The sequence below is a fragment of the Pelodiscus sinensis genome, chromosome 6 (assembly GCF_052426305.1).
Source record: "Pelodiscus sinensis isolate ZL-2025 chromosome 6, ASM5242630v1, whole genome shotgun sequence".
Classification (NCBI taxonomy): domain Eukaryota; kingdom Metazoa; phylum Chordata; order Testudines; family Trionychidae; genus Pelodiscus; species Pelodiscus sinensis.
This window is the reverse complement of record NC_143057.1, coordinates 52,172,097-52,185,933: the sequence shown is the minus strand read 5'-3', so window position 1 is coordinate 52,185,933 and position 13,837 is coordinate 52,172,097. Positions and strand designations below refer to the sequence as shown.

Here is a 13,837-nt window from a genome sequence, read left to right as displayed (position 1 = left end):
TCACAGGGGAAATGTCCACACCTGAGTGCCTGAGAAGGCAAGTTTTGATGCCCCAGAGCAAACAACTGAACAACACTCTGCCCCAGCCAGGAGGCAGGGAAAGGTTTCCACCCTTGGTTTTTTGGTTTGAGACAGTTTGATGAAAGATCAACCCTTACTTAGTCAGCCCTACTCAGAAAAGATTGCCAGTGAAACATGGAAGGGGAAAGAAATGCTGCCCAGAGTAGGGCTGATTTACTCTGTGCCTGCCACTGCCAGAGGGAAAAGTCTAAGACACAGAAGGTGCCTTGCCATAATACTTTCAGCCATGGATTAAAAACCATGATTAGCTTGAATAGTTTCTCTACTACAGGTTGAACCTCTTTGGCCCAGCAACATCTGTGGTCAGGAAGTACCATGGCCGTTGCTGGACTATAGAGCTCTTGGGCCAGAGAGCTTCAGTGGCTGGGAGTTGAGTTGATCTGGCGGCCAGCTGCCTGGCATTACTGCAGTCACATTAACCCAAGTCGAATTAAGCCCTGTGCCAGCAACCACTACAAATGTGGAACACAGGGTTGCCCCACCCAGACTCTCCCAGACACTCTCTGGTCTCAGATTTCCAGTCTCCGTGGTGGCAGCAACCACATTCCTGCCCCTGATGACCTATCAAGCCAACAGCCTGCCCCAGCTGCCTAAAGAGGCCTACTGATAGCTGTCACTTCAGCACCGTAGAGTCACTCAGAGAGCTCCGAGGAGCGGGTGAGCACCCTTTATAAGCCCGCTTGTCGCTGAGCCGAGTAGGGTCAGGTGACCACACTTATCTTGACTTTACTTTTTTTCCTGCCTTGTCCCTTATCCAACCCTTTTTAGGAAGGGGATGGTGACAGGGAGGCTAACCAATGCCTCAGAGAGAGAAAACAAAATGGTGGACATAAAAACTGTCTCCCCTGTCCCAACATGAGCAGGGGATACCGCTGGTGAAACAATTGAAGCTTGAGAATATTTGTTCCAGTAAAGCACAGGAAGCACATATTTAAGAAAGGAAGACCTATTATTGCCTTCTGAGTCTATGGGATAGTCTACACAGCAGGGCTAAAGCTGAGATAAGATATGCAACTTGAGTTGCATCAATTGCATAGCTTAAGTAAAAATAGCTTATTTTGGCTTTTGGCACTATCTACACAGCAGGAAGAGACCACTTTTCCTCAGACTTCCCTTATTCCATGTAAAATGAAGGTTACAGTAGTTGGAGTAAGTAGTCCTCCAGCTCGACATTGTCAAAATATCTGTTTGTAGTGTAAACACGACTATATTATTTCAGAATAAACGACATTATTCCAAAATAATACTGCTGTGTAGACGTACCCTATTTTACTTTATGTTGATAGGTCTCTTGTTTTGTAGTCATAGATATAGCTTTTGAGCGAGGTGTATTAGATTAGATTTTGGGTTATTTATCAATGCAATCAGTACAACAGAAATCTATTTTTCAGAGAATAACTTTTAGTGATTATTCTAAAATGCATTTTTGATTAATAGTACTTTTTTTTTTTTAAAGGGTCCTCGCAGACAAGCCATGAAAGAATTGTCAACTGATTTGGCCAAATATCAGCGGTGGCTTATTAAAAACAAAATGAAGGCTTTCTATGCACCAGTACATGCAGAGGATTTGAGAGATGGGGGACAGTACTTGATGCAGGTACATTTCTGTTGCAATTTTGTTTGAGGTACTGGATGATTGGCATCAGAAAAGTACAAACATCTTTGCATTTTATATTTTACACTTTCAAGCAAGCTTATTTTAAATGCAATTGAAGTTATGTAATCTTTTCCACTTTGCTACTGTAATGTTTTTATTAAAATAGGAATAATTAAACATTTTTTTCTTTGCCTTCAGTTAAGGTAATACTCTTATTATTTTAAAAATGTTTAATTGGCTTTGTTTTTAGGCTGCTGGTCTGGGTCGAATGAGACCAAACACTCTTGTTGTTGGGTTTAAGAAAGATTGGAGACAAGCTGACATGAGGGATGTGGAAATCTATATCAATTTATTTCAGTGAGTACAAAATGTACAACTTGAAACCTGTGGATTTTACCAAATATAGTGAGTGTGAGTGTACATATTGAATAGTAATAGAGAGGTAGCTATGTTAGCCTGATCTTGCTAAAACAAAAGGAAAAAACTACAGGCAGTCCCCGGGTTACGTACAAGATAGGGACTGTAGGTTTGTTCTTAAGTTGAATTTGTACGTAAGTCGGAACTAGTACATATTGTACCCCAAGTGTCCCTGATTCAGCCGCTACTGAAGCTGACCAGCGGCTGACTACAGGAAGCCTGAGGCAGAGCTGCTTGGCCCCGGGCTTCCTGGAATCAGACACTGATCAATTTCAGCAGCAGCTGACTTGGGGACACCTGGGGTAGAGCAGCTGGGGGGCTGCCAGGTTGGTCCCCGCAGCGCCGAGGTGCGGTGCTGCAGGGACCAACCTGGCAGCGCCTCAGCTGCTCTGTTCCAGGCATCCAGATTCAGCCACTGTTGAAACTGACCAGCAGCGGCTGAATCGGACACGCCTGGGGCAGAGCAGCTGGAGTGCTGCTGGGTTGGTCTGGTAGCGCCGACCCTTGGCGCGGTGGGACCAACCCGGCAGCACCCCAGCTGCTCTACCCCAGGCGTTGGCGAGAAAAGCCTGGTCTGCTGGGGGGGGGAGGGGGGGAGGGCACACTAGCTGCGCCCCTCTCCCCCCCAGCAGACCAGGGAGACGCGGAGCGGCTTTTCTCGCCGTGGAGGACGCGGGCGGCGGGACTGCGGTGCGTCTCGGCGGTCCCACCGCCCACGTCCTCCGCGGCGAGAAAAGCCGCTCTGCATCTCCCTGGTCTGCTGGGGGGGGGAGGGGGTTGCGCTAGCTCCCCGTCTCCCTGGTCTGCTGGAGGGAAGCGCCCCCCGCACCGCCGGAGGTGGCGACAGTGGGGGAGGCACCCGGCACTAGCTGCGCTCCCCGCCCCCCCCCCCCCCCGTTTGTAACTAGGGGTCCGACTTACGTCAGATTGACGTAACCCGGGGACTTACTGTATGTATCAGTTTAAAGACTAACAAGATGGTTTAATAGGTGATGAGCTTTTGTGGGCCAGAAGTCTGTCTATTAAACCATCTTGTTAGACTTTAAAGTGATGCATAGTTTTTCCGTGTGTGTGTGTGTGTGTGTGTGTGTGTATATATATATAACCTTAACAACTTTTTGTATCTCTAGAAAAGTTTAATGATCAAAGTTTTTAGAATAATACTTTTGAAAGAGTGAAGAACGGTTTCAAATGTTTCCATATTTTCAAATAATTCATATTAAAATCTCCTGCGTAAGTGTACAAAATTAAGTACTTTATTTAGTACTCTAGTGTTGTTCTTTAATGTGGGTAGATATTATTGATGGTCAACTTTTACTTTATTAAAATCTTCCAGGCCAATTGACTTGCTTGTGCGCACTGCACACAAGGATTGACTGTGCCTATAAACATGTAGACTAGTATGTGTTGAGGCCTGTTGATGGTGGGGGCATTTGCCCTGGAACCCGGTGATTCTAAGGGGTCTGGGGCTCCCAGCCACAGCCTCCTAGTGCCAGAGCCAGGTCACCATGGGGACGACCGGTGCTGGTGGGGGGCTATTGGGTGGCAGCAGTAGCAGTTGGAGCCTCAGGCCCTCTAGAATCACCGTGGGAATGCCGTGCAGCAGCTCCAGAGCCCCACGCCAAACATTCCAGCTAGCTCAGAGGGCCAGCCCTTCATAGCCCTAGCCCCTCCCATTTTAGGCATGTGAAGCTAGGCCACCTCCTCTTTCCCCCTACATTGCCCAGAGGACCGGCAATCTTGTAGGTTCCCCAGTCTGTTTTCGTAACTGAAGGGAAAGGTTACATCAGCAATATATTTTCTGGGTAGGATGAAAAGATTTCCCAGAAGTTTTTGAAGTTTCAAATGATTTGTTGTATGAAATCATCTGATTTTAGCAAAGTATACTTTAAAAAAAAACTTTAAATACATTATAAGTCTGCATTAGTCCTAGTTTAGCTTCAGAAGTAGTTGATATCTAGAGCACTTCCAAGGGTTGATTTTATTTTTGGAGCTTGAACTAGTGAATGTTTTGTATCAGACTCTTGAGTGCATTAGAATATGTTCTCTGTTGAAAGTAGACCTTTTCCTTTAATGTCTTATTCAGCTTAAATATAAATCTTGATATAACTATTTATGCAAAATGACTTATGGAACATTTTATGCTGGATTTGTATCTTCAGTTGGAAACTGTGAATCTGATGGTAGTTAAAGTATTGTAAGTTTCAGTACAGTAAAGGGATGACAACTTTTAAGTTGAATTTTTTTAATACCTAAAATGGATGGGGTGATATCCTACAAGCTACTGGAAACAGGAAATTCCAAGGTAATTTGTCAATCCCTTTTATAAGAGAGAGAATTCTAACTTAAGAAAAGCATTTTTCACAGGGTAACTTGTGCTGCAGGAAAACCTACTACTATAGCTGGGAAATACAGATGTACTCCAGGAACTGCAGAGTTTGTTTATGGTTCTATTACTCAGTTTTTTCAGCTACTTTGCAGGAAGTGAACATTACAGGGCAAAGTTACAGATTTTAGGAAGTTGTGAGAAATACGGTTTTAAATTTACTAGGAACATCAAAGATTATGAAATAAATGAAGAAAACAAAATTTTTGTTATCTACTATTTTGGTTGAAATTGCTTGTGGCTGTAGGAACTCTTGTGCTGAGCTAGATTGTGTAAATAGCTGAATTTAAAATAGAGAAATCTCGGCAGAGTAACAGGTAAAGCAGAGTTAGAGACAATTGTATAATAGAATAATTCTGTTTAGAACTTTTTCATTTGTGAAACACATTGACTCCAGAGTTAAAAGTGAATTCTGATTGGCAATGCACTCAGTTTGCAACTTCACACTTACATCTACCAGTCATATTTTCAAGCCATAGGGCAGTAATCTTCCTTAATAAACTAACATCAATAATAAATTCAAAAAAGGGTCACCTTTGGGTTTTTATTTACATAGCTAGAATAGGTGAAATTTTAATTTCATTGAGTTCAGCAAGACAAGGATTTTGCCTGGTAACTCACTTAAGACCTTACCTTTTGAATTCTGATTCCTCCTGTGGACATATCAGGCAGTAAAGTTCCACCATTGATTGTGGTTACTCACTAGTTAATACATTTTTCTACCTTCAGATGTCATCATGTTCCAAACGATAGCAGAATTCTTCTACCTATTCAGTTTTCCCCCATTTATATATACCTTGGCATCTGTTGTCTAGTTTCCTATCTTCATAAACTTGGTTTTTATTTAATGTTCTATATCTAAGTACAATGATTTTGTTCCACATATTTAATAAGGCACTTTTTGCAAAGTAAAGGTCACATAACTTATCTGTTAATTCATTTTACACCATCTATGATGATTGCTTGCTTTATCACCCCCTCTATTGCCAATGCAAAGAGAATTGGTGATAAAACACAGTTATCAAACTCTAGTTGCAATATCAAGCTACTTACCTGAGTCTGTATCTGATCTTATTGCACATCTGCTTCCATCACATCAACATAAGAAGAGGTTTATCATCTTGCCTGAGATCCCATAGTTTGAGTAATACTCAAGAGTTTCTCTGAGGACACTATTGAATACTTTTTATCAACTTTAAGAAAGAGGTTTTTGCCAAGCAGTAGTTTTTTTTGTTTTTTTTCCTCCAATGATCTGTTGAAGACTGAATGTGTTCACAGTGTTATCTATCTGAATGGAGCTCCCAAACCTTTATTGTAATATTACTAACTGTCTAGTTGGTGCACTAATATACCCTTTTGGGCAGTTCCAGTCTTGTGGTAATTGTTCTCTCTCCCGTGTTAGTTTTTCTAACTGCTCAGATAGAAGTTTGCCTGCCACCTTTAGTACCTCTGCTTCAGTTTTGGCAACTGCAGGAGCTTTTCCTTGATGTTAGGCCTCTGTTGATGGGTTTAATTTCATCAAGTGTTCTTGATCCCTCTGCTTTAAGTGTTAGCATTTCTCTTGAACCCATGCGTCATCAGTGGCTATGAATAGTTTAATATAGAATGGCAATCTTTCCAGCCTCTGGCTTTTTCATCATGCATTTTCAACATCTGTCTGTGGCGAGTCCCTGATGGACATAACCTCTGGCAGCCTTGTTCTTTCACTATTGTGTAGAGCTGCTTGTTGTTTCCCTTCAGTGCTGCTGCCTCTGCAGCCTTCTCCTTCACCTAGGCATTACTGTTTTGCCTTCATCTCTTCTTTTATTTCTTCGTAAGTTTATCTGTATCTTGCATCAGCCTCAAATAGTTCTATCTGTTGACACTTCTCATGGGCAGCGGGTATCATAAGAAGGGGAGGTTTTGCCTTCCCATACTGCCAACGTGGCCTCATTCCCAGACCAGCATGTCTCCCCACAGCGACTTGGATGCTGGAGGAGTCCTCTGTGCTAGGAGCATGACGGGGGGTGCTTTGTGCTACTATGGGAGAGAGAGGTCGTAGAAAAAGGGCCAGGGACTAGCTTCCTTGGGTGGCTGGATTTCTAGCCACCCATGACTATTAGGTTTTTGCCTTAAGAGCTTTTTTTCATCAGTCATTGCTCATGTTCCAGATGTAACTCATGCATGGGTTTTTTTTCTCTGCCCTCTTTGCTAGCACACTATTTTCCTCTGCCATTTTCCAGTTTGACTGTGTTTCTTCCTGACTTTCACCCGACTGGTCTTGTAAAACACTGGAAATGTTTCTAGGTGAAACCTGCTCTGCATTTCTTTGCCTTTGAGTTGTTCTATTTGTGATGCTCTTTTTCCCCCCTCTTTATGAACTTTTTTTGATTTTGAAGTTGTACCATGGTACTTAAAGATAATCTGTTACTCTGAGGATGTTAGTCAGCAGAGAAGATGCCCATCTCTTAGATGTGTTTTGGGGGGGGAGGGGAAGGGAGGAGGATTGGTACAGATTGAACTTCTCTAGTCCAGCATCTTTGGGACCTGACTGGTGCCAAAGCAGAGGATTTGCTGACCCATGGGAGGTAAGTATTGTCTAGCAGCATTACCAACACTACCACTGCTTACTGGGCTCTTAGAAGACAGTTAGGGATAAATTAGATGTAAATAATTATTACTGTGATTTGGTAGGGCCTCACACATAATGGAAACCAGTGTTAGAACTTGTCTTGAAACCTGACTTCTTAATTATTAATGCTATAATATGTAAAAATAGTTAACATTAAATTCCTTGCACAATGCAATCATTAATTGTGCATTCTTTTAAAAATGTTTTTCAGTGCCCACAGTTTTCAGAGGCCTCTCTGGAATTTGTAGTTGTCATGTTAGGAGATCTCTTATACAGGCAATTTCTTTTAACTAGAAGTCCAAAAATATTTTATAACTAAAAAGATGTAAATTTTCCACATGCTTTCACCTTTCCCATGGAGCTTAGAATGTTTTTTTTTAATTTCATTTTATCAGTCTTCGCAATATAGAAAGGAAGTAAAATTGAGACTGTTGCTGTCCATTGTCCATTATATTTCAGCAGATGGTATTTAGTCTTCTGAAGTGGCTTAACAGTTTGGGACTTGAAGTGGAGAAGTACAACGTATACACATGAAGCTTAAGTCCAAAAGAAAAATCTCAATTGCCGTAGTTTTGAAAAATAAGTAGAACAAGACAAAAATGCAACTTTTTTTTATCCTTTTATAGTGATGCCTTTGACATTCAGTATGGTGTAGTTGTCATCCGCTTAAAAGAAGGTTTGGATATTTCTCACCTTCAGGGACAAGGTAAGATTTATTTTGCCTCTTATAAAAGAAAGAGAGAACAGCCAAATTTTACAATTTTATGGACATCCATTCAGTAATTGTGTAAACTATTTGTTATGCCTAAAAACCAAGTATAGAGACTTAGGCTACGTCTACATTGGCAAGATTTTACGCAAATACTCTTTAACGGAAGAGTTTTTGCATTAGAGTATTTGTGCAAGAGAGCGTCTACAATGGCATGTGCCTTTGCATAAGAGCATCCGTGCCAGTGTAGACACTCTCTTGCACAAGAAAGCTCCGATGGCCTTTTTAACCATCGGGCTTTCTTGCTCAAGAAATTCATGTTGCCTGTCTACATTGGCCTCTTGCACAAGAACTCCCCGCCAGTGTAGACAGGCAGCAAGTTTTTGTGCAAAAGCACTTGCTTTTGCGCAAAATCATGCCAATGTAGACACAGTCTTAGTGTTTATAATTACTTTCAATATTTAGTCAACTTAAATACTTTTGTTAATCATTGGCAAAATTCAAGTCCATTTCAAAGCAGAAGGCCACTCAAGATTTTCAAATAAAAGCTTAATAGAATTAACATGGGCAAAACATGGGCAAAACAACCCATTTTTCACTACTTGAAAGTGACTGAACCATGTTGGCTAAAACTTGTCCATGCCTCAGGCTGAAATTAGTGGGAAAATTGGCATGAAAAACTTTAACCCAAACAATTAGTCTGTCAAAGTTATAAGCAACTGAAAACTACGTCTTATAATGTAAAGTGTAGGGCAATGTTAATAGGCAGTTCTGCCACCCTTCACTGTAATACTTCAGGACAGGGATCATACATTCCTGACAGTTTTACCACTGGTCTCAAACTTAAGGTGGCAGTTTCAAAAGTCTGGACCCATTGCTGACTTAATTGATATAACTTCTGGGCTGAAAAATCCAGTTTTGACCAGATTTTTAGCATTACTGTACCTCCTTCTATTACATCACGAGTTGACTACCTCTGTTAGTATCCTATTCTGTCACAAAAGGCCTTTGCCTGAACTTGTCTGCTGAAAGGAGATATATTCTTATTCACTGGATTTTGGACAAGCCATCTTCAGCAAGCAACTTTGTGGAAACATGATATTGGGGCACCTTAATATTTTTGGAAAAATGCTAAGATTGGAATACATATTGAGCATAACATTTTCAGGATTTATATCATACTAACAACTCCATGTTTCAGTTCCCTTCTCACACCAACACTTTGGCACAATGTGAATGATTCAAGACCCTTATTTTCTTCAGTTCCATAGAGGTGAATTAGCTGTATCTCTTCAGAGGTAGCGTGTGTGTTTGTGCAGAGATTTACAATATCTATAGAATTTGAAAAAGTATAATTCAGGGACTAAACTAAAATAATTCCTTATTTTCAGAGGTAGAATTTTTGTGTACGTGGCATGTACTGTACAACTTAATGAACTGCAGCAACATTTGCTTTTCTCCAGAGTTCTGTATTTATAATCTATTAGTTATCGATAAATCATAATTTTACAAGCTAAAAGCATATTTAATATTTACATAAAAAATTGTCAGTATTAATTGTTTATCTCTTAACAGAAGAATTACTATCCTCCCAAGAGAAATCACCAAGTTCAAAGGATGTTGTAGTAAATGTGGATTATAGCAAAAAGTCTGATACAGACACATCTAAGGCTTTTTCTCCATCATCCAGTGAAAAAACTCCTGGTCTGCATAAAGGTAACTTCCTAGTTAGCTGTGAGATTGGACCATTCTTTTTACATAGTTGCATTACAATAGTATTTTTTTTCATCTTAGACTTTCCAGGCATTTACACTATCTTGTATGACTTGAGTAGTGAAAGTGTAGGCAAAAATTGTAAAACCTTGATGCATAATGTAAGGCTTCAGAATCTTGGGCACCTAAATGAAAAGCTCGTGTTGCTTTTTGTAGATGTAATGAGAACAGTAGGCACTCCGAACTTTTTGAAAATGAGGTAAAATCTGTATATGCAGGCTTAACTTTAAGACGATGAAGGTTAAGAAATATTGGCCTTAAACTTGAATATTTAATTTAAATGCACATTAAGAAAACATTTTAAAATGACTCTTCAAGACTTATTTCCTCTATATATGAATAAAATGATTTTCTTGTCTTTATTTAAAAAAAAAAAAAGACAAACCCTCTGGCTATGTGAAGTATTAACACATTTCATAGAACTAATTCTCATTGCAGTGTACAGTAGACCTCATCCACGTTGTGGTTCTTTTCTCATGGTGTGCTGATTTATTTTATTCCTCAGTTTCTAAGTGTGCACGCTACTTTTATCATCTTTAATACCACAAAGGATATTAACCTTTATTTTGTATTTTTTAAACATCTTCCAGAGGAGGAAGAAGATGGCAAGGCTCCAACACAACCACTGTTGAAAAAAGGCAGGCATTTCCATCTTTTTTGTTACTATCCATTTTTTTCCATACTGCTACCTTCAGTTTGTTTTTTTTCCCTCACTCCTTTCTGTATAGAGTGTCAACCGTAAACTGGTATCATGGATGTCTGTTCAACTTGGATTAGGAAATTCAGGGGTCAAATTGTGGTGGAAGAAACAGTGGTGGTACTCTAAGCTCTCCTACAAAATAAGCTTTCTTCACATCAGTTGACAGGAACACATTGTGTGTGTGTGTGTGTGTGTGTGTGTGTGTGTGTGTGTGTGTGTGTGTTCAAAACATGGTTGTGCATGCTTATGAGGTTTCCTGAAACGTGGTCCTACCTCAAAGTTTGAATGTGTCAATGAGGTCTGCTGGATTCCTTAGCAGGGCTCACTTGCTTTTCTGGGCTCCTTGATTTGTGATAGTGAGGAGGAATACTCAGTAGACTATGCAGCTAACTTCATGCTTTCACAAGCAATGAAATGGTTAACAATGTTATTCTTAGCTTCTCACATTGAAATGAATGGGGCTATTCACACTTTTCAGCAGCTGGTCTTCTCAGTATGAGAGATTAATGGAACAGCAATGAAATATGAAAATATTTTCTAGTCAGAATTGTTTTAAAAATGCAAACATTGGAAAACCAGTAATACTACAAAGCTGAGATTGAGATGGGGAGCAGGGGAGAAGCAACTGTTGCTTAAATCTTTTACAAATTTCCTTCCTCTCAATTTGCTAGACTCGAAAGGCACACGAACTCCTTTAAACTTGACTGACCAAAGACTTCTTGATGCCAGCTCTCAGTTTCAGAAGAAACAAGGCAAAAATACTATTGATGTCTGGTGGCTTTTTGATGATGGGGGTAAGATAATTTGTAATGATAAAAGCACTTGGTAATGGGTATCATTCATGCCATATAAATTGTAGATTTGCACTATTAAATAGTTAATATGCAATGTCAATTTTCTATGCTCAATCTATTCCTAAATGTTATGGTCTAATGCAGGTTTGACATTGTTGATTCCTTATCTTCTGACAACGAAGAAAAAGTGGAAAGACTGTAAGATCAGAGTATTTATTGGTGGAAAAATTAACCGGATAGATCATGACAGGAGAGCGTAAGTTAACCTTAAGTTTTTTAAATCAAACATTTATGATATCATGGAATTTTATAATCATGCACAATATGTTTTTGCACAATACAATAAGAAAACGTTTTTCTTACTTAATGACCTTTTCCTATTGCACTTAAATTGGGAGGTACATAAATGTTAATTTATTAGTACTAGTTTATATACTTCATGATTCTAGCATATCATCATGTTCTTTAAAATAACAGCATTTGAAACATTTTAAGTTACTTTAAGTTTAGTGGTGTATTGTCCTTCTTTCAGTATAAGTAGACAGGAAACATTTGACTTGGGTTTAATCAGGCCATAACTTTATTAGATGTCTAGGATTACCAAGCAGATAACAATGTAGTCAGACAAACCTCATGTTTTATTTAATAATTATCCAGGGGTCTCTTAACATCTCCCCTCTCTCTTTTCCATCCCAGTTCCACCAGCAAATTCATTGCTGGAATCTTATCATCCACCCCCCTTCATGTGAGGGTTAAAAGGTGGACTATAAGAATGGGGGTTGGCTCCCTGCTGTACTGATCATAGGAGTCCCCAAACACTCCTCTTTAATGAACACTTCTTTCTAAGTTCTTTTCCACACCATTTATTCAGTCACTGTTTAGGGACGTTAAAAAGCAGGTAATTGGGTAACTGTGTAACTGGTGAAAATCTCAGCAGTTATACTGTTACATGCTGCAGGCTCAGCTTTATACTGCATAGCCAGCCAGCTTCCTGGGAGCCAGGGCATGCCAGAAACTGGCTTTTAAGCTAGCTCCTGTCTGCTGACCCTGCTTCTGGTGAGCCAGCTGCCAGCCCGCACTGCTGCTTCTGTATCCATATGTATCAGAGGTAGCAGTGCAGGGCAGCAACTGGCTCCTGCCTGCAGCTGATTCAAAGCCAGGAGCATGGGGTGGCAGCTGGCTCCCTGGGAGCGGTGTGGTAACCTGCCTGTAACCGATCATGGTAACAGATAAGCCCAGGCTTATTAGTTAACTGTTTAAATGGTTATCCTATTACATCCCTTGTCACTGTATACCTTTCCTGTGGAGTACCTGCACTGTGAATCTGCCTTACACTTAAATAACTTGTGACATATAGTCTACTGCACGTCATGCAAATGTGGGAAGGTGAAAAAAACTCAACTGCACCCAAGCCAGTGCGGTGGTAAGAAAAAAATTCCTTCCCAGCCCCCCTAGAAAAGGAATGGCCAGCATTATGCCCACAGGTGGTGTTGACAAAACATGGTATTTTAACCACCTAGAAGGGAGGTAAAGTGGTCCTGCTTCAGCCTCTGCAACAGGATGACTCCCAGCACTGTACTGTTTCTGTCTAAACCCTGCATTCACAGGTGATTAGTCAGTGATACCCTGCCCCTTTTTTTGCTGCAGTTTTCATCTTTCCCCTCTCCCAGTTACAGAGCACTTTTCACTTCACTCAGTTAAATGAGCCAAAATCCCACCCCACTTAAAGGTAAATCATATAGAAAACTTTGCTTTTACTACTGTTGTTTGTTTTTTCAATTTGGCAAATATTTTGCCAGGGTCGGCTCTAGGCACCAGAAAATCAGGCAGGTGCTTGGGGTGGCACTTTGCCAGGGGCAGCATTTCAGGTAAGCAGCTGGCGCCGCCCCTGGCAATGCCTAGCCCTGCTGATTTTGGTTCCTTTCTCTCTTTCCCCTCCCCCCCCCCCCACAATTTTTTCGTGTGTGTGTGGTGGCTTTTGGTGGGGTAGGGGGGTGGCCAAAATTTTTTTTTTTTTTTGCTTGGGGCAGCAAAAAACCTAGAGCTGGCCCTGTTTTTTGCTGTGTTTTTTAAAGGGAACTGAAAGTAATATGACCTACCAGACAGATTGTAAATATTAATTTGCATCCACAAAGCTAAGTCTGAGAACCATTATGATAATGTCTTAACTACCCCACTTCTGCAAGGTTAGACTACTCTATTAGATTAGGGCAACATCTTGATAGGTGTCAGATCTCATCTAATATGGTAAATAATTAGGGACCCAAATTGGCAGTCCTTGCTTACCTTAGTTAGAAAAGGGCTCTAAGTTAAGACAGGTCTACTGAACCGTGGCGCATTATTTATAGGGGTTTTTTTCCTGTTCCCTTACCCTAAAAAATAATACAGAACAGTTGAGCGTGGTTACCGAAGAATGTGATTATGTAGTTGGAGATAGAATCATAAAATACTAGAACTGGAAGAGACCTCGAGAGATTAAGTCCAGTCCCCTGCCCTCATGTCAGGACCAAGCTCCGTCTATATCATCCCTGATAGATGTCTGTCTAACCTGCTCTTAAGTATCTCTAGTGATGGAGATTCCACAACCTCCCTAGGCAATTTATTCCAGTGTTTAACCACCCTGACAGTTAAGAAGTTTTTCCTAATGTCCGACCAGATGGGGACATACTTATAAAAGGAAGTGGTAAATTTTGCACCCTTACTGTCTATATCCTTAAACAAAATAAGAAGGCATTCAAGAAGCTAAAAGAGACGTTAGGGTCTTAAAGA

At 40.5% G+C, this 13,837-nt stretch overlaps 1 protein-coding gene across 1 annotated transcript in view; it reads left to right on the top strand.

Moving 5' to 3' along the window:
* Nucleotides 1-13,837, top strand: part of SLC12A2 (solute carrier family 12 member 2) — a 109,334-nt gene that overhangs the window by 76,164 nt on the left and 19,333 nt on the right. Inside the window, exons 17-23 of the mRNA XM_075931906.2 lie at nt 1,538-1,678; nt 1,929-2,035; nt 7,719-7,798; nt 9,377-9,517; nt 10,165-10,212; nt 10,946-11,068; nt 11,213-11,324. Of these exons, the coding sequence (XP_075788021.2) occupies nt 1,538-1,678; nt 1,929-2,035; nt 7,719-7,798; nt 9,377-9,517; nt 10,165-10,212; nt 10,946-11,068; nt 11,213-11,324 (752 nt within the window). The remainder of the gene's footprint in view (nt 1-1,537; nt 1,679-1,928; nt 2,036-7,718; nt 7,799-9,376; nt 9,518-10,164; nt 10,213-10,945; nt 11,069-11,212; nt 11,325-13,837) is intronic.